This window comes from Trematomus bernacchii, unplaced genomic scaffold, assembly GCF_902827165.1.
Source record: "Trematomus bernacchii unplaced genomic scaffold, fTreBer1.1, whole genome shotgun sequence".
Classification (NCBI taxonomy): Eukaryota; Metazoa; Chordata; class Actinopteri; order Perciformes; family Nototheniidae; genus Trematomus; species Trematomus bernacchii.
In genome coordinates this window covers 2,349,067-2,376,855 of record NW_022987840.1, presented here as the reverse complement: position 1 = coordinate 2,376,855, position 27,789 = coordinate 2,349,067, and the positions used below count along the sequence as shown (strand labels likewise).

General features: G+C 41.0%; 1 protein-coding gene across 7 annotated transcripts in view; it reads right to left on the bottom strand.

Annotated features, from left to right (window-relative positions):
- LOC117468590 (myelin-associated glycoprotein-like) overlaps nt 1-27,789 on the bottom strand; it is a 52,399-nt gene that overhangs the window by 17,580 nt on the left and 7,030 nt on the right. For 3 of the 7 annotated variants that reach the window (XM_034112809.1, XM_034112804.1, XM_034112808.1), the window contains 5 exons: nt 27,093-27,359; nt 26,727-27,014; nt 26,535-26,625; nt 26,245-26,314; nt 24,656-25,340 (listed from right to left, as the gene is read on the bottom strand). The exons of 2 other annotated variants lie outside the window; for them this stretch is intronic. In XM_034112809.1, the coding sequence (XP_033968700.1) occupies nt 25,068-25,340; nt 26,245-26,314; nt 26,535-26,625; nt 26,727-27,014; nt 27,093-27,359 (989 nt within the window). In that variant the 3' untranslated portion in view covers nt 24,656-25,067. Of the gene's footprint in view, nt 1-6,335; nt 6,399-24,655; nt 25,341-26,244; nt 26,315-26,534; nt 26,626-26,726; nt 27,015-27,092; nt 27,360-27,789 lie in introns of those variants that run through there. 2 more of the 7 variants (XM_034112807.1, XM_034112810.1) reach the window with 1 other exon arrangement.

The following is a 27,789-nucleotide window of genomic DNA, read 5'->3' as shown; positions in this document are numbered from 1 at the left end:
TTCAGATGTTATACATACATAGGTGTCCTACACCAATAATGCAAAGTTATTATTAGTATGCTGTGTGTACCTTGTGTGCACCGCCTAGTGGTTAAAGCACGTTATTGAATTATTTTTGTTGAATAATGTTATTTTTGTTGAATAATGTTATTTGATGAAAAAAATATTAATAAGAGTACATACAAAATAGGGGGAAAGTCGAAGGTCAATGATAGACATATAGAATATAAAAAATCAAGAAGATATACTGTAAGTGATCTCTACAATAAAACAGTTTAGTGCCGGATGTACAAAGATATTAATATGAGGATGTGCAAAACAGACAAACACATTAAAGAATACTTTAGGTTAAGGTCTTCTTTTAAATAAGAAAAAAGCTTTTGGGGTATCTACACATAAATATTAAGCCTGACAAAGTACTTAACATCTAATATATTGCTTTCCTGCCTATGTTGAAGCACTTATTTTAACTGATATTATACACATTAATTATACTCTTATGTATGTAGATAGTATAAGAAATGTGCAGAATTTGACAGTTTAATGGTGGAGGTATACACACATATTGATAGATGTCTTGTAATGCACTGTTGAGGAAGCTGTGACCCAAGTTTTTCATTCATTGCATAACTTCAACATAGTTCAGGTGTAACTAAAGTCTGCTTTAAGGGTTGTTTATATTTCACATCATTAATCAGAATCTGCAAAGTAACTAAAATAAATGTAATGTAGTAAAAATACCAGGTTAACCTCTGAATTGTAGTGGAGTACACTGTAAAAACTGTTCCGATGGTGAAGTCAACAAAACTCAATTTTTTTATGTAATTTACTTGCCCTAAATTAGTTTTTTTTCAATGTGCGTTTAAATAAGTAACACGTAAGCAACAATGAGAACATGTTTTAAGAACTCATTAATTTGTAAATTAATATCAAATTTTCTGAACTTTCTTTAAAAAGACGTTTTGGAAAACGTAATAAAAATGCTTTTTTCAACGCCACGGTCATGCCACGCCCTCAAACGAGAATAATAATTTTGAATAATAATCAAAAAAGTGTGAGACTTCCTGTTCCTCTTTGCAGCGGTTCTTCAGCAGTTGGACACGTGTTTGCGTTGGATCCTCCTCAAACCATCGTAAAACAAGTAAGCATGCCACCTGAGTTATTAATTACTGCTTTTTAACTAGAAAGTGTTATTTACTTTTCTTGTATTCACTGTTTTGAACGAAACATCGACATTTTAATGCATGCCAGCGCCATTACTGCTGTTAAAGTTAGACTCAGCCCTGTCGTGCTCATGTAGTCTATTTCTTCACGCAAAGTTGTTGGGCAAAGTTTGCATCAAGTGCTTACCGACGCAATTCTGTTAAAAGTGGTTAAGTTAAGAGTATGTATTAAGAATCAACTCCGCAAACTGTTCCCCTATGCCGCTCTAAGCGTTGGCCCGGGCACCGTGATGCGGCCGCGGGGCTCAGAGGCTCTCCTGCCGTGCATGTTGTGCGGTAAAATACCTCCGTTAAAACTATTCCCTACTACTTTATAACCCAGCGGTTATGTAAGAGTAAGTTACTAATGCGCCTATTTGATATTAATTCCTCTATATGTATTTCGCCGTTTGTTTTACTGTGAGCAATGAATTATCTTTCAACAATCTTAGTGTACCCAATTTAAACTCATAGTCTGCAGTTACAGCATCGAGTTCTTATTATACAAAATTAAGTGCAAACTATATTTTTCATGCTTTTGCAACGCTATCCATGTTGGAATCTGCAGGAGAGTTAACGTTAGCTCTCAGTAGAAAGTAGTGATGTGTCGGTCGCGAACGAGCCGGCTCAAAGAGCCGGCTCTTTTAAGTGAACGACGGGAGCCGGCTCGTGAACGACGGGAGCCGGCTCGCGCCCGCGAACGAGCCGTTTTTTTGTTTTTGTTATTTTTTGTTAAGTAATACAAGACAGAATTATATGATGATCTCCGCGCTACAGCTGCTCCGTGCATGCATGCAGTGACATGTAATATCCAAGGATTAGAGACTGTTGGATGCTGCTGTTTTGAGCATTGCAATATATTTATTTTCACTATGTTATTTATTTATGATTATCCTTGGGCTCAGCAAAGATTTTATGTCAGCTGTTGCTGTCTTTTTTTCTATAGTTAATACTGAAATAGAGCCCTGCTGTTTTGTCAGGGCCTTTTCTTTAAATATAATTTTAAAATGTCGACACAGTAGCCCCTTTTTTTAAATGTCTGCTTAAGTTTTTATAGGTGTTGCTATCTGCTTTGTGTAGCGTGGTTCTACAAGCAAGTCAGTGCATTCATTGGGTGGTATCAGAGAGATACAAGGGTCTGTAAATGCAATGAAAACAATTGGCCACAGCAAATAATTGATATTAAACATGTAATTTTTACTTTTGAATACTTCAGTACAAAGGATGTATTGAATAATTTAAGTGATATGTGTACACATATAAATCATTAGTCAAAACAGGGCTACATTTGATTGAATTATAAAAGGTATAATATGTGGTAAACCGAAGAGCCGTTTGGGAGCCGAAAGAGCCGGCTCTTCTTGGTGAGACGAGCCAAATGATCCGGCTCACCAAGAAGAGCCGGAATTCCCATCACTAGTAGAAAGTGACGGAGGTGATTTCAGTTAAGGTGCATTCAGGCGCAATTCAGTAAAAGTGTGTATTGGGCGAGGAGGCATGTATAACGTCAGCAAGATGTGTTCAATGTAGTCCAGTAAAATGCAGTCTTTAGCGAGAAATATCAATAAATACAGTTTTATTAAGGAGATGTTTTACTACAACATAAAGTAGATATTAGACAGTATGCAAACGAGATAAAGGAGTGTATATTGAAGTAATTAGGATCTGCTGTGTAGAGAATCATGGAATTGTACTGGTATCTAACAATGCCATCCTTATAAATGTATATAAATACAATACCGTTTTAAATGATAATTGTGTTTTAATGTTTGATTCCATTAATTGAATTAAATATGTTTTAATGAATTCTACTGAAATGATTGTTACATTGTCATCATGTAACTATTTTGTTCTTTCATTTGCCTCACCAGAAAACACACCTCCTCTTGAAGACATTTTGCCTCCTGCTATGGACTTCAGGTTCACATTAGGTAAGCCCTTGAGTGTGTCAGAGTTGTTGTTTCAGAGGTTAATTCAAGACGTGTTATGTTTACATACTAATATAATGAGCATCAGGTAAACGTACCCATTTCTATTTTTTGAATCACAGATGGGATGGAGATGTAAACTATGCAGCACTAGTGTCACCACTCAAAGTGATATTTTAAAACATTATCGACTCCATCATGGAACCTTTGGACAGAAACGTGCCTTGCCCTGCATTCATGTAGACTGGCCTGCGCTCTCACTTATCAAGATAAAAGTTGAAATAATCGTCTGTTCTTTTTATTCTAGGACCCATGTGCCACTTTATATACATCTCTGAGCATGAGGTGGGGTTAAAAAGAAGTAGTTGGACATTTTATGAACTATATCAATATCATGACTATTTGGTTCATTTTCTTGCAAACCAGCCTTTTTTTGATGGCTTAAACCCCTTGTAATGCATGTGAATAGCACCTCTGTTACCATCTGTTAACAGCTAATGTAAACTGGCTCGTTATGTTTTCAAGACGGATTTGATTTTTGTTTTGAGGAAAACACATGGTGTGTCCTGATTTGTACTCAATTTAGTGTTTTATTTGTATTTACAGGGAACAGCAGAGGTCGAAGTGCACCAGGCTCGTGATGCACAGCATGAAGTGATACGTTGCCCAAGAGCCAGATGCAGTTATAACCATCAAGTAATAACCATGTGTCTCTATGTATGTTAATGTCTTGTATGTTAATGTCTTGTCTTGTGCTTTTAAACAAACTTGTTACTCTTTTATGACAACTGTTTTGAAATAATCACATTTTAATAAAATGTATTAACATGTCCATAACGTTCCCTTTTTTAATTTATTTGTTTAATCTGCAATGTTTCAATGCTATCAAATATTTAAAGGGTTGGATTGAAATCAGGAAGAGTTTGTCGTATATAGGTTCCGGCAACTCAATTGTGTTTTATAATTTACTTTATTCTCGTGTGGTTCTTAGCAGATTGTTATTTGCATTGGTTACACTTAATATCTGGGCTTTTAATTGTAGGCTCATCTCATCTTTTCATATGCAGAAAAAATCACATTAGTGAGTTTACCCAACTCCTATAATTGCTTGGAATCGCTTGACACATATTTTTTAAGTTTTAGCAAAGTAACACATTCTTGAGTAGAGGAAAACTAAAAAAAGTACATTTCACCAACTCAAAAATTGCAAAAGTTGACTAAACTCTTAAAATTGCTTGGAATCGCTTGACACATATTTTTTAAGTTTTAGCAAAGTAACACATTCTTGAGTAGAGGAAAACTAAAAAAAGTACATTTCACCAACTCAAAAATTGCAAAAGTTGACTAAACTCTTAAAATTGCTTGGAATCGCTTGACACATATTTTTTAAGTTTTAGCAAAGTAACACATTCTTGAGTAGAGGAAAACTAAAAAAAGTACATTTCACCAACTCAAAAATTGCAAAAGTTGACTAAACTCTTAAAATTGCTTGGAATCGCTTGACACATATTTTTTAAGTTTTACCAAAGCAACAGTTTTTACAGTGTAGAATTACAAAGTAACAATGAGCTGTCATTTGGGTATATATTAATGCTGCCCATTATGGATACAAGCGATTTTCACCCATTTATTAATTACATGTTTTAAATTTGTACACACCAATGTGTTTCCTATTGTCTAAACCTCCAGGGGTGTACACAGTTTAATACTGTCAACTTCTAATTGTGGGAAAAACGAAAACGTCTTTTAAAACTACAATTCCTAGAGACGTGCCATAGAGAACATGTTGCGAAACCCATGTGCGAAACACAATAGCCAGCATATGTAGTTCTGGACAGTCTGCCGTGGTTTTGTTCGATTTCAAAGAGCTGTTTGACGTTCGGCGTAACCTTGGCGCACTGCCACTCCAACATCCAATCCCAGAGCTTGAAGATTAATCACAGGGTTTGTCAAGCAACGGGACTGTAGTCCCAAACGATAGTTGAGGATTATGGGTAGTGTAGTGTCTTCGGCCATCCTAAACTCTGAAATGTTTTTCGGATATCATATCGCATTAACACCATATCCCAACGTGCATTGCGGCTAAAACATCCAATCATCGAGCTTCAAGCTGAGGATCTTGGGTAATCAGTTCAGTGGGTTGTGGTTGTCGTGTGTATCGCAATGATGCTTGAAATGTCCCTTATAGGCCTACGTCTGTTTCCGGTGACTTTATTTACGGCTAAAAAGCATGCTAAAAAGCCCAAGATTATAGAATTAAACGAATAAATAAAAACAAGGATAATTGTGTGTTATTGTTGAGTAAATAACAGTGTGTTATTTAGAAAAGAATAACAAATTAGAAGGAAAAATAGATTACAAAAAATACAGATTTAATTATTCTGAAGCTCTGAGCCCTATTTCTTTTCCTCACAGACGGCAAAAAAAGTCCGACATTATACGATTTAAAATAAAAACAATAATCGTGGCTTGGTATTGAGTAAGAACATGTTTTTATGAACCACACAGCTTCCGGTCTACCAAGACCCGACCAGACAAAAATAATTGGTGCAGGCACGAAACGAGGCGTATCATGCACGCAAAACTCGGCCTCAGAACTCAATGGGAATGGTTAGCGTAACATATGCACGCAAAATCGGACTTCTGCGTATCTATTGCATGCATTTCCAATGTGTAAAGTCGTGTCATTTGTACGCAGACTGAAGAGAGTGGGTTGGTTTTATCCCACAGGTCATAAGACTACTAAACATCTGAGCTCTGTTAAGTGCCTCGATAAACATTCATCTGTTTTGTCATCTTGCAATCTACTTATTTATCTAAATAGTTATAACCGCAATAAACCGTATTTAACTTCGTCTTAATGGACATTATTTAATTTCATATTATGTTCTTATATCATATTCTATGTACATGTATATAGACTTTTTGCACAATTTTTTACATTGTATTTTATAATATATGTTGCATCGTTGGAGGAGCTCGGGTCTTAAGATTGTCATTGCCATTTCTACACTGTAGCTCATCTTGAAAAAAAAAAATAAAATTAAGCAGAAATGTAAACTTTCATAATTAAAAGAAAACAATACCGTCCAAATAAACAGCACACACACACACAAAACCTTAACTTTAAACAAAAAAGCATATTTTGCACTTTTTGTGAGTAATCCAAAGACATCGAAAGGCATTAAATTGTTGGAAACCCTACCTTGAAGTAGAAGGAGGAAAACCTTTAAAGCACCCATCATGCTTTTCTGTCAGCTTGATATTCCTACAGAGGCACCACACACACACAACAGACACAAAATCTATTCATTTGTATTTACTAGTTACCTACTACAATATGAATAGCCCTAGTAAAGAAGAATACATGTTTTATAGGGGGGAATTATATTAACTTCACTTCATACTTCACAAAGTAAATTTGATCAAATGTGACGTTTGATATGTGTTGCTGAAAGAATAACCCAGTTTGAGTAATATCAAGCTTCACACAGTAGAGAAGCAGTGCTGCTTATTTAAAAACCACAATGAATACTACTGAAAAGTATTAGTTAAAAATAAAAGTAATACTTTTAAACTATTGCTTTAACTTGTATTGCAATGTACTCTTACTGTTACTGGTGTCATCACTAAAAAGAGGAAATAATGTCGTCCTTTCAAAGATAATATAAGGGAGCCAGCATGAAGATGTTAACTAATGATAACTATTTAAAATGTTTTGCATTTGTTTTGATAGAAATTCTGTAAAGGTATGCACATTATTCTTACAAATAAAAAACAATATGCATATATATATATGTAACAAAATGACTGAATTAACTAACAAATTAAGCCTGACATTTTATGAATTGCAATCATTTGAGTTTTCTAAAACAATGATCTTACCTTACAGCCAACAATGATGGTCAGAAAACGATATTTTCTGTTTCTAGAGAAGAAATAAATACATGATGTTTAAATATACAACTTCATTTTGTATATATACAGTACTGATCTACGTTTCAGAAATTGATAAAGAAACAAATAAAGGTTTCACCAGCATGGAAGGGTCAGTGGTAATAGTCCAACAACTGAGTCATGTCAGACTGGTGTCGCGTGTTGATGGCTTTTGAAAGATGTGTTCGGCGTTTGGCCTTCAGCACAATAGAGTTTTGAATCTCTTTGTATTACATTAATGCAGTGTTTCTCAAAGTGGGGGGCGCAGACAGAGGCATGACAGGGGGGGCGCGAGAGACAAGGAGGAAAAATAGTTTGGAAAAAAAAGAAATCATAATTTGAAAAGATTTTGATTCGAAAATAATATGATACAGTATAGTACAAGTACTTCTGGGTCTCTGTGTTTCATTCAAGCTCGGCTCTGTGTGTGTGTGGAACGAGCCATTTTGTGTGCGTGCGCGAGAGAGAGAGCGCACCGGTACCGGAGATCGTTGTTGTTAGCTTCTGGTGCTAGCGAGCTAGTGGCCGGGTCTCAAACATTTTGGTCACGATTAATGTAAACAATTATTTCCTAGGCACACGTTTATATGATCATTATAGTTTGTTTTTTTTGTTATCACATTTTTTATTTATTAAACAAATGGTACAATCAATAACATAAAATGCAATACATTACAAAAACAGCACAAAACTAAAGAAACAAACAAAACCCAGTGACGTGACGTCCCTCCCTACCCACCCATCCAGATCACCATCCCCATTAGATAGTTATCCTAATATGCCCTTGAGGTTCACAATGAGCGAAGTCCACATCTCTATTGTTGACTCCTTTGCCCCATGTACCCGGGCTGTCGATATTTCTAGATACGATATGTCTAGATAAGTTAGAACTGTGACGACCCCTGCCTTGTTGTCTCCTGTGGTGTGCATGGCCCTTTAATGTTTCTCCTCTGCTTGTGACGCCCTGATTGGGGACACCTGACGCCTTGATTAAGGACACCTGGCGGCTGGCGGAGGATAAAGAGGCCGGAGGCAGAGTCTCGAGCTCTCTCTCCCCGCAGAGGACCGGACCTCGGAGAGCAGCCACGTCGCCTATGTTTTTGTGCTTTGCCTTTTTTGTTTGTCTTCGGACACATTACGTTTTGCTAAATAAACACATTTTTTACATATTCTGGTCCTTCCCACGCTTTTTGTTATGGCTAAGAGCCAGGCCATGACAGATGGGGGCTCGTCCACTTCTTGTTATCTGTGATACAGCAACGGATAGGTAAGATTTGTGTTGGGAGTTGGTGCGCGTGTATAAAGTTTGTTGGGAGCGCGTTTGCAGTGCGGCCGGTTTCTCTGTTTCGGCTCGTTGTGGGAAGGACATTAGATTTCAGATCGTTGTTTGGGGACTGATTTGATTACTTTGTGAAGCTTTGATTTGTTTAGTATTATATTTCGGGAGAGTGGTTGCTAGTTGTTCTTAGCCGTGGTCAGCTGTTTGTTTTGTTTTGTTTTTCTCCTTTTTCTCTCGTGGGGGTTTGTTGGTGCGTTGCAGGTGGAGCAGTGTGGAGCGGAGCGGAGTTTTCCCTGGCAGGTTAAGCGGCGGTTCCTTTGGGATTGTTGAGCGGGGTGTGTAGTGTTGCGGAGAAAGTGGTTGAAGCTTCGGCTTGGGAGCATGGCCGTGGTCACAGTAGTGTTGCTAGCTTGCTAGTCGCTTTGCTGGGCCAGCGGTCTCCGGTGCATAAATACCCACCACAAGTAACTGCATGAAGACTAGGGAGGAGATTAGTCAGTGGGATGGTGAGTTAGTGGGGAAACTCCAATCAGAACATTAGTGTTGTTCCACTTTGGACGCATCACGCATAATAAGCGTGGTGGTATCTGTCCGGTTTGTTTTCGTGTTTTTTTTTCTTCTTCTCATCTCTCGGTTTAAAGGTCCGGTGTTGTGTTCCGGTGAGGGGTTGTTGGAAGTTAATATGGCTGATGTAGAGGCATTTGTTGAAGCTCCGTCTCAGGAGTTGCTTAGCACTTTTTCAAGAGAGCAGCTGCTCTTAATTGCTGAGCATTTCTCTGTGTCTATTGTCGGGGATAGAAGGGTGAAAGACAACATAAAATACTCTATAGTGTCGGCGTTAAGGGAGACGGGAGTTTTTGCTGCAAAGGAAGAGGGGGTTTTGTTAAAACCTCGTTTTCAGGCAAGTGCACTTTCTTTTGAGCAGCAGAGGGAAATGTTGTTGTTGCAGCAGGAACACGAAAAAATAAAGTGGGAAAAGGAAATCACAGTGGAGCGGATGCGACAAGAATCTGAGAAAGCCAAGATAGAGTGGGAGGGACATCGTCTGGCTATTCTCAGAGATGGCGCGTTGTCCGGTGAGGGGCAGGGTGAACAGGTGCCCAGGTCTCCTCATCGCTTTGATGTTAATAACCTGCGCTTGCTGCCTCACTTTAATGAAGGTGATCCCGACACATTTTTTTTGTTGTTTGAACGTGTAGCTAGGGCTAGAGATTGGCCTGATGCGGACTGCGCTCTGATGCTTCAGTGTGTTCTCACAGGAAGAGCACAGTCTGCATATTCCTCTTTATGTCTGGAAGATAGCTCTAGCTATAGTAAAATAAAATCAGCGGTGCTTAGAGCATATGAACTGGTGCCAGAGGCCTATCGACAACGTTTTAGGTCCTTTGAGCAAAAACAAGATCAAACATATGTGGAGATGGCGAGGGATTTGTCTGTTCATTTTAAGCGTTGGTTAACTGCTCTTGACGTCACTACTTTTGACGATTTGTGTGAGCTCATGACTTTGGAACAGTTCAAAAATATTCTTCCTGACAAGATTGCTACTTACATAACAGAACACAGGGTCACTTCTGCGGCTGAAGCTGCTGTGGTAGCTGATGAGTTTGTGTTGCTTCATAAGAGCAGGTTCGGAGGGCGCTCTGGGGCCCTAACTGTTTTTGAAGGAAGTAGAAAGGCTGTTGATGTTGGTTCATTTGGGATGGAGCCAAGGAAATTGGGTTTGGTCAAATCTGAGGTGGATAATAATGATATTTGCCACTATTGTCGTGAAAAAGGCCATTGGAAGGCAGATTGTCCTGCGCTTAGAGCAAAATCTGAGGGAGGAAGATATTTTGTTGGGCCTGTTGCGTTAGCTGCTCCGGTGAAAAGCTGCTGTGTTGCCGATGTGCTTACATCCCACTTATGTGGATCTGAGGTTTTGGCATCTTATGCTCCATTTATACGAGACGGCTTGGCGTCATTGGTAGGTAGTAATGTCAGAGTTCCAATCAAAATCTTGCGAGACACAGGGGCTTTTGATTCCTATATTGTTGACTCTGTTTTGCCTTTGTCTTATGAAAGTGACACTGGTGACACCGTTCTGAGTTGGGGAATGGGATTAAAAGTTCTTCCTATTCCTGTTCATAGGATGTATATTGACTGTGATCTTGTTAAGGGTGAGGTGGCTGTTGGTGTACGTCCAGCTTTGCCAATCGAGGGGATACACTTCATCCTGGGCAACGGTTTGGCAGGTAGCAGAGTCTGGACTGATGTTCCCCCTGCGTTTTTAGTCACTGGCGGTCCGATTGAGTCAGGGTCTGAGGAGAGCTCTACAGTGTTGGCAGACGTCACGTCCTCTTGTGTGACCACTCGTGCTATGGACAAAAATATGTTTGGAAACCAGAAGACCAAGCATTGTCCCACTAGTCAAAGTGGTCGTGGCGGCGGTGGCATTGATGGTGGTCGTGGTGGCGGTAGCGTTGATGGTGGTGGCGGTAGCGTTGATGGTGGTCGTGGCGGCGGCAGCAGGGGTCGAGGAAGAGGCAAGGAAATGTCCTGCTATCGGTGTGGAGACCAAGGACACATGGCTCGTGACTGTGGGCATGCCAACGACCGGAAGTGCTATTCCTGCGGTGGGCTTGGTCACATCCAGAGACAGTGCAGTAGGGTGAAATGTTACAGGTGTGGCGACACTGGCCACGTTGCGGTGCAGTGCAGTAAACCCAGTGAAACTAACTGCTACAACTGAGGAAACATGGGCCGTGACGGTAATGTATTGTCTGTCATACTGTTCGATAAATCGTTCTCGCTCTGCCCATCCTTTTAAAGTGTGCTTCTCAGGTAGTTTACCTGAGTTGCTAAAGATGTGGCTGGGTGTTGGAGGAGCGTTTGGCAGTGTGAGGATTGTATGTTGCAATTGGTGGTTTTGTTGGAGGTGGGGTGCATTATGTCTTGTGTTTTTGTTGTTCATTACTGGTGTTTTTTGTTTTGTCAGGGTTGGGATTGGTGTGCCGGTGGTCCTGGGGACACCGACTTTAAGGGGGGGGGTGTGACGACCCCTGCCTTGTTGTCTCCTGTGGTGTGCATGGCCCTTTAATGTTTCTCCTCTGCTTGTGACGCCCTGATTGGGGACACCTGACGCCTTGATTAAGGACACCTGGCGGCTGGCGGAGGATAAAGAGGCCGGAGGCAGAGTCTTGAGCTCTCTCTCCCCGCAGAGGACCGGACCTCGGAGAGCAGCCACGTCGCCTATGTTTTTGTGCTTTGCCTTTTTTGTTTGTCTTCGGACACATTACGTTTTGCTAAATAAACACATTTTTTACATATTCTGGTCCTTCCCACGCTTTTTGTTATGGCTAAGAGCAGGGGCGTCGCCTGGACCTGAAAACATTCGGGGCTTAGCCCACAGTGGCGGCGGCACTACAGTGGCATTTTTTACTGCAACACTCCCCACACGCACACACACAGTACACCCGCGACTGTTACAATGAAGGCTCGATAATCAGCTCACGGCATATAGGCAGGGGTAAAGTGGTATTTTTTATGAGTGGGGGGCGGACCTCACCTCCTCTAGGGGGGTCTGGGGGGATGCTCCCCCGGGAAGATTTTTTTTTAAATATTGAAGTTAAATGCATCAATCTGGTGCACTTTGAGAGCAAAATGAAGAGATCTATGGATACCTCTCTCAACACCCATATGAAGCAGAACTGTAAACAGATGTACTTTTTCTTTATGGATATTTTACTAATCACTCCCCTTTTAAACTCTATTCTTGTTTTACTGCCATATAGTATTTCATAACTGTTTTTCCTTTATTCTCTTTTCATTAATAACTATAATGATCATATGAAGGTGTGCCGCGGAAATAATCTTTTGAATAATTTGTGACCAAACCGTTTGAGACCCACTGAGATAACTTAGACTAAAGTTAACTATCTAAACACTCTTATACCCCATTCACACCAACGGTGTTTCAGGGCCGGTTCGGAGCTGGAGCTTGAAAAGCACCGGGTTTTCCTGTTCACACCGCAGCGGAGCAGCCTCTAAGCTCCGGAATCCGGTTCGTTTCGAGCACCAAAAAGTTGTCCGTCTAGAAGCAAGAACCGCATACGTCACGCTTACGTCGGAGGGGGGCGAGATTAACCTGAGCTAACAGTTAAGACGAGTACGGCAAATCAAAGTTGTAACAAGCAGTAGTGCTGAGCAAAGTGACTAGAACGCAACCACACACTTGTAAAAAAAAAACACGCTTTATAAAGTCAGGCAACACTAACCAGGCTTCGTGTGATTCTGTTTATTTGTACCTTACTTTGACCATCTGTTCGCTGTTATTGATCATTGTGGAGAGCAGGCAGACGTTTTGTTTGTTATTATAGCAGCTATCGGATGGAATCAATACATGGGCTGCACAGGTTGTCATGTCCGACTATCACAAGTAGAATCATAATGAAAAATACGCCGGTAAAAAGTGCCTGTAGAAAACGGCTTAGCAAGTAGTCAGTTTAGCTTCGGTAGCTTAGCTATGCTAACATCACCCATGTTATACCAGAGAAACTTTCATAACAGCGTTGTGATGCCAAACAGCGTCAATTCAGACTGACACACATTCACTTAAGGGGAACTGGGGATATGTATCAGCTGCTTGTGTGACAGTCAGACAGTGAATACTTTAGAGCCGTGTGAGCTAACCCGGAGCTAACGGGAGAATACACTCCCGTAGAAGAGCAGCCAGCACTGCAGCGGTCGGTAAATGCCGCTGAAACACATTAATAAACAATGAACCACGGCACTCTGGAGAAAAGTATAAGGTTGGAGAAGTCGTTATTTAATTTAATCTGGCTTCGTATGATTAAAAGCAACACGATCATCGACCCGACGCAGTCCCCGGCCCGTTGTTGTTGTGAGGTGAGCTCCGTTGGGGAGAAAATCAGCGACGTAAACTGTGACGTCATGACGCAGCAGCGGCAGCACCAGTCGGGCTCAAAGCGGTGTGAAAAGAGCCGGAGCTAAACCGAAGTACCGGTTCTGAACCTGAAAAGCTCTAGCACGGAGCTTGAACCGGAGTTGCGTTGGTGTGAAAGGGGTAAGAGAGTCCTTTAGCTCACCTGAGTCTCTCAGTCTGAGAGGAGAGGACTCTCCTCCAGCTTCTTGTGGAACAAACAGCTCCTTATGTCCGTTAGTGCAGCTAGCTAACCAGATGCTAACAACACGGTCCATGCTGACACCGGTCCCTCCCTCCCCCTCTCTCTCTCTCTCTCTCTATCACACTAAATGCGCTATTGCCACACACACACACAGAGCCGAGCTTGAATGACACAAGCACACGTTTATTTCCATGCAACTCTCTGATTGGTCTGGTGTCATGCCTCTGTTGCATTCACTGAACACGGGAAATTACAGTGCTGCCGTCCTCTCTTGTGTCATGATGAGGTTCACGTAAAGCACGGTTAATGTATTATATTATTGAGGGAGAATTGTCCGGGGCTACAGAAAAAACATTCGGGGCTAAAGCCCCGGATGCCCAGGCCAGGCGACGCCACTGGCTAAGAGCCAGGCCATGACAGAACCCAGACCTTAGGTGAGAGGGAATGGGGAGGCTTCCACCGAGTCGCAACCAATTTTTTTGCTGCTGTAAGCCCGGCTAATAGTGCTCGCCTTTTGGTCAGGGTTAAACCCAGGTTGGACAGGTCGTTTAAGATAAGTGTGACAGGTGAATGAGGCACGTTAGTCTCAAATATCGCCGAAAGGTTAGAGGCAACCATCTCCCAGAATCTGGCCACTGGCGGACATTCCCAGAACATATGTAAATAAGTACCAATAGCCTCTACGCCACATAGAGTGCAATTTGGATCAGCAATTATTTTCATTAAACAAAGCTTCCTAGGCGTAAGGTAAACTCTGAGTAAAATTATAATGTATGTGCTGGTGGTCAGGATTCCTAGAAGCTATTAGTATATTGGACCAGACTTCATCCCAATCAAACTCTGGATCCAGATCTGGGATATCGGCCCTCCATATCGCATCTAACGCCAGAGGTCTATAAGCGTGTTGTGAAATGAACCAGTAAAGTTTGGAAACAAGGCCACTTGTACCTCTAGTGGAGTGTTGAATGTTATGAAGCGGGTGTGGTGATAGAGGACTTTGCAATGGAACACCGCTAGCCCTTAAAGGCGACCTCAACTGTAAATAAAAGAAAAAGGAGGAACGAGGTAAATCAAATTCTGTACACAGCTCCCGAAACGAACGCAGACCTTCATCTCCATAGACGTTCCCCAGTATATGAACCCCTCTCACTTTCCACTGAGGAAACTGAATGGGATGGCCACCAATCAACAATCTGGCATTGTTAAATAATGGGGAACATGGATTCCATGCATAGGAGCAGCCACATAGTTTCTCTACCGCCCTCCAGACAGACAGCAATTGTGATACAATGGGGCCGAACCTGCAACGACACTGCGCAATAGGAATGTTCGAATACAAGAGATCTTGAAGGGTGTAAGGATGCACTAGACTCTCTTCCAGGGCCCGCCATGACACTGATTCCTCAGACTGGAGCCAGGTTAATAAGAGTCTAAGCGTGAAGGCATGATCATTATAGTTATAAAAAAATAAGAGAATAAATGAAAAACAGGTATGAAATACTATATGACAGTAAAAAAATAATTGTGGGTGTTGAGAGATGTAACTTATTGTTCTAGCAAAGGGATTGCACAATTGTATTATGTTTTTTTTTTTTGACCACACAGACTTATGGAGCATTGTTTTATTATCACTGTTCTAGCAAAGGAATGCTCACGTTCATATTGATGTATTTTAATAAATGTTAACTTGGCCCATTACGTGACTATTTGTGTTGGGGGGGCCCGACTTTTTATTTTCTCCAAAGGGGGGGCCTGACAGAAAAAGTTTGAGAACCACTGATTTAATGCAAGTCTCATCAGTCATTTCCTAAGGGATTCACAGAACAATGTTCCAAACCAGAATTGTATAATAAAATATAAATGTGTTTTCAAAAGTGAGTTGTTGATTTACATATTCAATTAACAAAAAAGATAAAATATGACTTTTGTTTCCACACTCAAGTACTCAACTATTTCATCAGATCATTTTGTCAATTTGAAACAAAGAGGAAGTGAAGAGAATCAAAATGAAAGGCAATGCAGAGAGGGAAGAAACAACAATGTGATACTTTACGTGCATAAACAGTAGAAGTCAAAGTGTTATAAATTAAACGGTCAAGTTGAAGTAAATATAAGTGAAAACAAAGTGAAGTATAAAGGCTTTACCAAACTAGTTGCCAGTGGGCATTGTGTGTGATGTTTTTGAACAAGCAGAAACTATTTCTGAATTTGACTGAGCAGTCACATTTAGGAGCTACGCAGAGAAGAACACGATGAAGGAAAAGTGAATCAGTTTGATTCTTAAAACACAGATACTTGGTGTTTGACATACAAGTATTTATGCTGGGATTTTTCTAGAATCACACCAAGAACGTAATGTTACAAACTGTACGCTGATTAGAATCAATGCCCGACGTGTTTTGGACGTAATATGGTCTTGTTTACATTAGCAAGCATCGCTAACACTCAGAGCTAACCAGTACTGGAGAGAGCACATGTGTGAAAAAGCAGGAAATCAAAAGGAACTCACCTTGTGGTAAACCAGCAAGAGAGAAAGCCTTTGAGCTCTATAATGTTTCAGAAATAATCCTTGATGTGGTTTTGGCGTTTCATCACCGCAGCATTTATTTTAGACAGTATCTGCCGGGTCCCGCATTAGCAGGCATAAGCTCTGCCTCCTCTTTCTTTTTTTTTAAGGCTCTTTCCCCCGAATCAGCACTTTAGTAACAGAAAGTGAAATAGAGGGATATGAGGCTAGAATGGGTGATCTGTTTGGTATTTTGAGCAAAACACTTCACAGACATGTTTTTTATACATTTGTATATATCTGAGACCTATGCTATTGCCTAAATATTGCATGATAGGTGACCTTTAAAGACATCTGAAAGTGCTTTTTGCATGATAGGTGACCTTTAAATAATATAAATAAGAATAAACTCAAGTCAGCACATAAATGACTTTGGTTTAGTGTCCCCTTTTTTCCCACTAAATAATCAAGTCTGCAGTTTTAGTTAACACAACTTGATCCAAATACTGTACTCTGCAGAGTCCCCAGAGGAACATTTCATAACATCACATTATATCAAATGAATGGAATGATTAAATGTGAACTAAATCAACATCCAACTCAACAACAAGAAAAGGCCTGAAACATACTCACAAAGAATATGGAGGGTCATAAACTTTTCCAACCGAAGGTCAGTGTTGCCAGCTTGTGGTTTGTAGAGAGAGGTGCACGAAAAAATTCTGTCCATTGTGGAGGTAATAAGAGGTGAAGTTCATAACTGAGATCATGGATTCAGATTCATGTTTCTCCTCAATGTCACCTATCCTGGGGGTCCAAGTCAGATCTGGGGGAAGGATGGGACACGGAGCTACAGCCGTGCAGCTCAACGTCACCAGAGCCCCCTCTTCTACCTCCAGTGTAGATGGAGTTATGGTAGGTTGGTCCAGTGAATCTGAGGAGTAAAATAAGTAAATTATAAGAGGTAAAACAAAAGATGTGTAAAGTGAAAAAATTAAAAGACACAATACAAACTTTGAGTGGTGATACGGACTCCTGTTGGATAGGTGGCCTTCAGGTCGTTACACTGAATCCTGAAGTAGTAGTCAGAATGGGACGGTTGCATGTTGTAGAAGATGGTGGTGCACTCATTGTTCTGCAGGTTCCCTGTGAGTTTTCCTTGCAGAATGTTTCTGCTTGCCTGATCTCCAGTGAGGTCGGAATCAAACACAATTGTTCGCCTTGTGCTTCCTCTTCTCCAAAGTGCTTTGCAGGAATCATCCAGGTGTACATCAAACTGCGAGTCTAAGTCGAAAGTGCAGGGGACCTTCACACAGGATCCAGTTAGTCCCTCTATTCTCAGAGGCATGGTGATTTCCCACTTCAAGCATAAGCTACCTGAGGTGAAATAAAAGCAATACATTAAATATCCGCCAAGGTAAAAAGAAAATCAAGTATTCAAACAACTACCAGACTCTGGGACAGTTTTATCCCACAGGCCATAAGATTGCTAAACACCTGAGCTCTGTTAAGTGCCTCGACAAACATTCATCTGTTTGTCATCTTGCAATCTACTTATTTATCTAAATAGTTATCACCGCAATAAACCGTATTTAATTTCGTCTTTTCGTCTATATTGTATTTTAATATATATGTCGTATCGTTGGAGGAACTCGGGTCATAAGATGTTCATTGCCATTTCTACACTGTAGCTTATCTTGAAAAAAAAAATTAAGCAGAAATGTAAACTGTCATAATTAAAAGAAAACAAACCCGTCCAAATGAACAGCACACACACACAAAACCTTAATTTTAAACAAAAAAGCATATTTTGCACTATTTTTTATTTTAGGCATTAAATTGTTGGAAACCCTACCTTGAAGTAGAAGGAGGAAAACTTTGAAATCACCCGTCATGCTTTTCTGTCAGCTTGATATTCCTACAGAGAGACCAGATCCAGATCCATAAAAGGTGTTGCGATTTGCACACTGCACTGCAAGGAAATAGTGGACGTCGTTAAAATACTTAACAAAAAAAACTGGTAATAAGTTACGCAGGTTTCAGGGATGTGGGAGTGTGTGTGTGTGCATGATTTGATGCAAGCCCGCTCACATATTTGTTGGAAATAAATAAAGATAGATATGTATTACGCTTAAAATATACATTGCCAAAATAGCTAAATATGAATCAAAGACTGCATGATGGGAAGATAATTAAGATATGTGTGTGCCATTGTTATTATTAAGTTGAACAAATTGCCAATTAGAACACACTTTTTATGAATAAACATTTAATACACATCCTACCTCCATAACAGGAAACAGTTTGTCTCCATCAGTGGCTCAAACTCACCCCCGGCCCCAGTCCACCACGGTGTACCCCAGGGCTCTGTGCTTGGCCCCCCTCCTGTTCACCATTTACATGCTCCCCCTCGGCCAGATCATCCGACATCATGGGCTCAATTTCCACTGTTACGCTGATGATACCCAACTGTATCTCAGCACCACTCCATCCTCCCAGCTCCCCCCTCAGTCTCTCATCAACTGCCTGCATGACATCAAAACATGGATGTCTTCCAACTATCTCAAACTAAACAGCAAGAAAACAGAGCTCATGGTTGTGGCACCCAAGGCCCTGCTCCAGAAGTTTGGTGACTTCATCCTCGAGGTCGACGGCTGCTCCATCTCCCCATCTCCTGAAGCCCGCAACCTGGGTGTCATCCTTGACTCCACCCTTTCCTTCCATTCCCACGTCAAATCTGTTACCAAATCGGCCTTTTTCCACCCGAGGAACATTGCCAGACTCCGACCGTCACTTTCGGAGTCGGTTGCCGAAACCCTAATATATGCATTTGTCACCACCCGCTTGGACTACTGCAATGGTGTCCTGTTCGGGGTTCCCAAAAAAAACCTGGACAGGCTCCAGTATGTCCAAAACTGTGCTGCTAGGGTACTCACACACACAAAGCCGTGGCAGCACATCACTCCCACCCTCATCCACCTACACTGGTTGCCGGTCAAGTCCCGTATATCTTACAAAATACCCCTCCTCACCTACAAGTCCCTCCATGCCCTTGCCCCCCAGTACCTATCGGACATCCTTCACCCACATGCCCCACCCCGGAACCTGCGGTCCTCAGACTCTGGCCTGCTCACCACCCCCCGCACCAAACTGCGAACCTTCGGGGACAGAGCCTACAGTGTGGCAGCCCCCACCCTCTGGAACGCTCTCCCTGCGGAGATTCGCAACATCCCCACACTCGACGCCTTCAAAAGGGCCCTCAAGACCCATCTGTTTGCCAAGGCTTTCGGCCCCTAATCGATCTGTTGTTTTGTCTGTCTGACTTTTGTTTTGTTATGTTTGTTTTTGCCCTATTACTGTACAGCGACCTTGGGTCCCTTGAAAGGTGCTATATAAATGCAAGCTATTATTATTATTAATAGTGGATTCATAACAGTGTATGCCTTCATTTGTTTGCATATCAAACCCATGTACATTTCCAACTGACTTAATTCATTAAAATGTAATTTATGAAAACAAATAGACAGGATATGGACCTATGAAACAATCCAAGACTAAACAGAAATAGTGACTCAGCACACAGTCTAATCAAATTACGACTCTCTCCAGCTCTAGACTTAAGCACCGGAGTACCACAAGGTTCAATACTTGGTCCACTTCTTTTTACCCTATATATTAATGACCTGCCATCTGTCTGTCCTGATGTGGAAACACAGCTATATGCCGATGACACTGTGATATATGTGCATGCCAATACAAAGCAAAAGGCTGCTGATAAACTGACCTCAGCTTCAGTGCTGATCACTAGCTGGCTACACCGCTCCTGTCTTCAGCTTTAAGGGGACCTATCATGCAAAATGCACTTTTGTACGTCTTTTATACATGAATATGTGTCCCCGGTGTTCTAGGGAACTCACCAAGTGTCAGAAAACACAACCCTCTCTATTTTCCTCCATACCCAAATCTCTAAAAAAGGCGCTGCAACGGATCTGATAAAAACTGATCCAGATTTGAACACTTTCCTGACGTCAGGAAAGTGGCGCTACGGCTATTGGGCCAACTCCACCAATCAGGAGGAGACAACCACGGCATTGCCGTTCGAAAGCGCTGGAGACGCTGTAGTACATATGCCAGGCCTCTAGATGGTGCTGTTGCTCACATAATCAACCCATGCAAAAACAGAGCTATAAATTGTCAAATTGAGCGAAATGAGGCATGGCTAAAATGCATGATCTGTTTGGTATTTTGAAAAAAAAAAGTATAAATATGCCTTATATACTGTAGGTATGGTCCTACACTATATCATTCAAATATAGCATGATAGGTCCACTGTAATGTAAACAAAACAGTAGGAATGTTTTTCACAAAAAGAAAATGCAACATTGTGTCAAATATAAGCATCTCAGGTGAAAATATTGATATTGTGCCTCAGGTTAAGTACCTTGGAATCATTATTGACTCTAATTTAACATTCAAAACACAAGCCAAAAAAGTGACCCAAAGAGTAAAGTTTAGCCTAGCAAATTTTAAATACATAAGAAACACAATGACATTGAATGCTGCCAAATTATACATGAATGCCATGATCATGTCACATCTAACATACTGTCTCACAAGCTGGGGGCAAACTAACAGCTCCACACTGAAGCCACTAGCAACCCTGTACAAACAAACCCTCAAAGTACTGGACCAGAAACCTAACAGCTCCCATCACTGTACCATCCTCAACAAGCATAACATCCTGAGTTGGGAAGATTGAATAAAGTATCGGAACATCGTTCTGGTGTACAAAATCCTGCACAACACAGCCCCTCCACCTCTTAACTCATTGGTTACTCATCGTAACAACACCAGACTGACCACTAGAAGCTCCACACGTCGCAACCTATCAGTCCCATTCAGGAAGAGTACTTATGGTCAGTCATCATTCTCGGTCACAGCAATACAAAACTGGAACTCACTACCCACTCAAATCAAAGACATACATACACATACCACCTTCACAGCTCACTTAAAGGGCCCATGTCATGCTTTTCCGGTTATTACCCGTCCCCTTGTGTGTTATGAAGGTTTTTATGCATGTAAACGGTGTGCAGAGTCAAAACCCTCAAAGTACACCCTGTAACGAGTAAAACTCTAACACAGAAAATACCTCCCCAAAACGCCTCGTTGGAGATACGTCACTGCCCATTTGAGTCTTCCATTTAGTTCCGGGTACGGCATGATGTCATGCGGTACCCGGAACGAAATGGACCAATCCCGAAGAGCTATGGCCACACACAGCGGTGCTGGCCACACCCTCTGCCAGCCTAACATTTACTGTTGGAAGCTCTGGTTCAGTTCACAATCGATCCAGTCATGCCAATGCCAAGGACCTGTTTCCTGAAATGTGAGGAGAAATCTGAGCTGTTTGTCCTACCGACGGAAGAACCACGACGAAGTCAGTGGTTGAAATTTCTGTTTAACACTGTTCCTTCAGAGGTTCGAAGAACGTTACTGTGTGCGCGGCATTTCACAGTCGAAAGCTTCCAAAACATTGCCCAGTTTGAGGCCGGATATGCACAGCATTTGAAACTGAAGGACGATGCTATTCCTAGTTTGTTTGGATCGTTTGGAGCAGGGGAAGATTCGGGTACACAACCTGTAAGTTTACATTGTTATTTGTGTATTTATCAAACAAGGTATCTACCACGACTGTTTAAATGTGTAAACGTGTGTCGGACTGCTAGCGTTTCCATATATCAACTCTAATATCAGCAGATGGCCTTACATACATGTATCTCATAGCAGGAGAATGTCTGCATTCACACACGAAATACTCATAGACAGTATACTCCGGGTGATTTACCGTACGGTCAGTACATTATAGTTGGCGTTCCTGGCGTGTATGCTACCAAGCTACCGTTCATAGCGTGTATGCTACATAGCTAAACAACTAGGCTACCTCAAGCTAACTGTGTTGATTAGATAGATAGATTAGATAGATACAACTACTACTAACGAATCTAAAACAACTAAGTTTCTCTAATATTTTGTGATTTGCATTTGATTTCGTCCAGCCAGATCAGGAAACTCCTGGCGTATCTGGCGGACAACACACACACGGGATGACCCACTCTGATGCCTCGTCCTAAAAGCCCCGGCAGCCGCTTACAAAGCTGCGATAGGCAAGATGCCGAAAACGCCTATAAGGGGAGGAATGGATGATATACAGAGTATATATTATGTATATTTACGCATGTTCATTTTGTACATTTCTAAAAATAAAGTTTGATGGAAATACTTAGTAGGCCTATCCTTTCTTCCCTGAATTATTTGCTCCTATAACATATCATTCATATATAGCAAACCATGATTTGATTTCTCATCAAACAGTAGTAGTTTATTACAGGTAAAAATAACTTACTCTTCTATAACAACAGTTGTAGGTACAGTTCGGTTAGTTAGCGTATAAAATATACGGCAGTACCGAGAACATTATAAGACTGTTGTTCCGCTGACAGCGAGCCGAAAAAAGCACTGTTAGACATGGGCGGAGCCTCTCTGGTGGTTGACTAATCAGAACAGAGTGGCCGAGCTGACCAATCGGAGCACACTAGGCTCACAGGGAGGGGGGGGCAAGAGCTCCAACGAGCCGTTTAGTGGAGAGAGTGAATACTGCTGAATACACATACTTTACAGAGATGCTGTATGCAAAACCAATGTGAGTTTGGAAAATTGCACAGTATAAATCTATTTTAGTATACCTCAACAATGGAATTATGATCAGTGGAAATGGCCATGAGCCCTTTAAAAACATGGTTCACTGAGAACTACACCTGCACACACTAGTTTGTGTTGAGTATGGCGTGTGTGTTACATGTTGTGTTGCATGTTGCGATCATGGATGTTGCCCCTCGTTTCTGTTATGTGATTGTGATGTGCTATATGTGACATGTACTGTATGTAGTAACGTGTGTTGTTTATTGTTCTCTTTTATCCTCTCTTATCCTTTCGCTTGTATCCACTTGTCTTTCATCCTTTTTATTTTATAACTAATGCTGTTGATATATTGTGATTTTGTCTATTACCATCTGGCCGGGGACAACAGCTGGAAATTAGCCATGTCGGCTAAAGCTGCTCCATTTACTGTTTTTGTGACAGTTCATCGATGGGGACTGTCCACAACACTATAAATAAATAAACTAAACTAAATATATGTATTGTTATATTGGATGGCATATCGGCAGGTGTTGCTCAGACCAGCAGGGGGAGCTCAGGCTCAAAGAGAAACCTGGCAGGAACAGACTCCCAGCTGCAGGCTGATGTGTTAAACTGCTGAAGGCTTGCAGCTGGTTCAGCGTTGAACCTCAGCCGCCACTCAAGCATCAAGTAACAGTTTCCCCCACTGCGTTCGTACACATCTGTTCAACATCTGGAGCCAGTGCACCTCCTCGTGTCACAGTTTATCCACAGAGTCATGGGTCCAGGTACAGAATCAGCTGATGAGGTGGATCTTTGATCAGACATTTTATATAATTTGTGATGTTTGCCATTTTGTAAAGCACTTTGAGCTACACCTGCCTTATGAAAAGTGATATATAAATAAAGCCTTATTATTATTATTATTATTATATAAGATAAATATTTTGTAACGATAGTTCATTTTAAGCTTTTTTGTTTTATTACTACTCTTAAGTTCTGTCATTAATTTCCCAGAAGCAGAAGAAAAGGTTGCTTTCGACATATCTCAGCTTATTACATTACAGCATTGGGGATCATTTTGTTATGTCTAAATCTTATTTCAGTCACACAACTCGCGTGTTTCTTGATATGTTTATTAGAAGCAGCATATAGTTTAAGTTTGGCGTCGGGCCTCTTCATTCCACAGATTTACATAGAGAATTGAGAGATGAATAGATAACTATTCCAGAGCCTACAGGTGGAAGCTGGGGCAGGCGAGCAGTAGCAACATGAACGCAGCAGTAGCAGCAGCATTAGCGAGGCAGAGGCAGGCAGATCTGGCAGCTTAAATAGAGTGGCATGTTTAGGAGAATGGTTGGTTGTAAGAGGGACGAGGCGAGTCACGTGTTAATGTATCATTGGCGAGTTGACTGCCTGAACTAGCTTGCAGGCTTCGCCCCATATCAGTCAGATAAGTCACTTGTTTCTTGATATGTTTATTAGAAGAAGCATATCATTTTTGTTTGGCGTCTAGGCTCGTGCCTCATCACTCCACATATATACATAGAACATTGAGTGATGATTACATAACTATCCCCCAACACTGCATGGAGATTGGATACTCATCCCCCCAAAACTGTGTGAACTGAGAGCCTGACGCTGGTGATGTTAGTCTGATAAGTTGAGGGCCTGGCGAAGCTGCCACGTGGCCATTCCCCTTAAACACCGTGGCTTTGAGGGGAATGTACTACCTACAGTAGTGAAACTGGCTGCGATGTGAAGGCCAGGGAACAGCCCCAAAAGCCATTCCCCTTAAACCCTGCAGCTTTGAGGGGAATATACTACAGTACATAGTGACTGCTATGTGTAGGTCTAGGAGAGACCAGTGCCAACCCTAGCACAGCGGCTTTGAAGGGAAGGGTTTTGAATTCCGCTGTTGTATAACTGCCAACAAAATGTCTTTGTTTTTGTATTTTGGAAAAATAAATATCTATAAAAAAGTGTGACAAGCTATGTCCAGCTGCTTCTTTCACGCTTTGCAAAGGTTTTTAATGTAAAATCAGGAAGACAAAATAGCATTCAAATATTAAATATAGTAAAAGTCATGATTTCAAAGGAGGAAATTCCAGGGTAACTACCTGCTATACAGTATGTATTCATTGTATGGTGATATTGTTTTGCTATGCATCTTATGGACACAAAAAAAGGGGTACAGTTACAAAAGTCCAGAACTAAACTTGAAGCAACAAGTGTGACTACGTTTTAAATAGGTTGCTTGCAGAGCAGTTTCTACTACCGCTTCTGCAGTTTTATCTCAGCGGGGATCTGCTTATATGGTGAAGTCCTGTAGCAGTTTGAAGCGCACATTGCTGTGTTTCACTAACATTTCCCTTAAACGTCAGCCATAAACATTTCACCTCAAGGTCTATGAGACTAAGGTGTCTTCTCTTGTTCCAATTGAGTGTCAGAAACGTTCTCTTCTTCCTCTGCATCTCCTCCGATGCTTCCTCTGGACTGCAGACGGATCTCAGCATACTCCGTCTTTGAGTCCAGGCCTCTAATCTCCCCTTCCCCAGGCTTACCCTTTGAATGGGCCTGCAGTTTAGCAAAGTCCACATTGACGTAATGGAGTTCCTCCTCAGCTACTTCTTTCTCTTCCAAAAAAGCTTTATTAGCATAAATCACATCCACTTTTGAAGAGTTGATCTACAGAAACAAAAGAGTTACTTTAGTGATGTAGCAAAGGAGGTAGTAGTGCACAATAAGGCCCATTGTTAAACAGAACACTTTTGGGAAATAAGCTCGTTTGCCAATAAACCAGCCGTTCATCGTTTCCTTTTTTTAAATGTCATTCAATTATGTTTTTGACATTCTATGGCCCACTTTTTAAAAATTAAATTCCATTGTGTATGTCATACCATGAGACATCTTTATGGCATAATATACTATGTTTTATTTTTACATATATACGGAAATACTATACGGTGAATTTATTTTAGAACAAAATACTATGACATTTTACACATTTTTCATGGCATACTATATTATCAATTAGAACATTTTTATGACACTTAATTCTGAAATACTTTTATAACATACTATACTGCAACTTATTACATTTGTATGGCATACCTGACGGACTTCTTTAAGGGCTTTTTTCCACAAATTAAAGTTGGACTTATGACCTTTGGTGCTCTTTTTTCTATTATTATGATTAGTATGATTATTAATTAGGTTTCATTTTTTCATCTCATGTTAGCTTTTTATATACTTTAACTTGTATCTATTGTGTTTTACTAACTTCTTATTTTTTATTATCTTTGCATTATATTTCAGTTTTTATTCATATGAACCATGTTCTAAAGCACTTTGTTCTGCATGCTTTACGGATTACTGACTGATTATTTTTGACATTTTGTCATGGCATACAAAACAAATACTTTTGAAGGCATTTTATAGATGACAATGACTTTGTAGAACATACTATATCATGAGTTTTAAGAATATACGTTTTTAAACATACAATGCCTTTTTGACATAGTATATAATTACGTGAAGTGAAGCTTCCTGTTTTAATGCATCTGCCGATATGTGCAAAACATGAACTCACCACATTAGTATCTACAGGGTTGCATGTCTCCGCCTTTCCCTTGTCCGAGGAAGAGATGACTTTTCCTTTCCTAAAAGTAACACACACAACAATATCGAGTCATTTATTATAATTTTATATTAAAGTCTTTCATTTCATGGTGATATTTAGCAATGTTCTGAGGTGGCCAAGGCTATACTGCTTAAATGTGCTGCCAGCCTGGTCACCAGTCAAGTTACACCCCTGATGACAACCTCAAAATGTGTTTACAATTTTTTTTAAACAAGCTTTGAAAAAAGGTTGTCTCTCACCGGTAGTAGATTATCAGCAGCGGTACACACACCAGCAGCATCCCCAGAGCTGCCACTACAAAACCGATCCCAAAAGACAACAAGTGGAGGCCTGAAAAGTCCCCACAAAACACATTGATCATTAAAACCAGAGAGGCAGATTATGCAGAAAAACCAAACAAATACAAATTCACCATCTCGCAATTCCTCTACCTTTGCTAAGCGACATGTTAAAAGCAAAACTGTCAGAACCCAGTGAGTTGATGCTGAGGCAGACTAGAGAGAGCGTGTCTTCGTCCAGATCGTACAGGGTGATGATGCTCTTCATGCCCACGTTCCCCAGGGACTCTTCCCTGATTGGGATGGCAGCAGAGTGAGTGACAGGCTCTCCGGCCAACTTCCAAACCAGGGAGGGAGGCGGGTTCCCCTGGCTGTAGCAGGAACATCTGATCGTGGATGAAATCTTGATGCAACGGGAAGAAGACAGGATCTCTGGAGGAACTGAGACAAAGAAGTAATTTGATTTTGTTTAATGGAAACAAAGGATTGCCTTTAATTAAACAAGTGTATTAATCTCACATGTGACGTCAAAGCTGACACGCTCTGAGGTGCCAGGTCCATGGACATTCAGAGCTTCACAGTAATACTGATCTTCTGAGAGTTTGGTCACATTGAAGGTGAGGTCTCTCTCAGAGCCCATCACCTTCTCCTCTATTCCAGCCACTCTGAACCAGGTGAAGTTCACTGCTGCTGGATTGGCGATGCTTGTGCAGGTCAGAGTTACAGAGTTGCCGTCCTGCACCGGACCAGAGGGGTCAACAGACACCGAGGTGTTCTTAGGGAGATCTGAAAAGCATAGTGTTTAGCTGATGTTAATAGTTCATGCAATGTCAGTCACTTCAAAATAAAAAAGAATGTCTTGGTTTTAAGATAAGGATTTAGGCCAGTTGGAGTTGCTTACCACCAATGGTACAAGAAGCACAGTTTGGGAATCACAGTCTATGTAAAAACACATTTACATTTTGAGTTGCCTTTTTTAGAAAACTGAGACAACAACCACTTCATTCTCTGTGTTTGGAAAAACATCTTAATAATAAAACAAAAGAAAAGAAACCAAACACAACATCCTCATATGATTTGAAGCTCACCTATTATGGAATATTTGAACAATATATTATAGGGCCATATCTATACAAAACATGTGTCTTTAGAGTTTTGCTCAAAATACCTAACAGATCACCCATTGTAGCATGCCTCATACCCCTCTATTTCAACC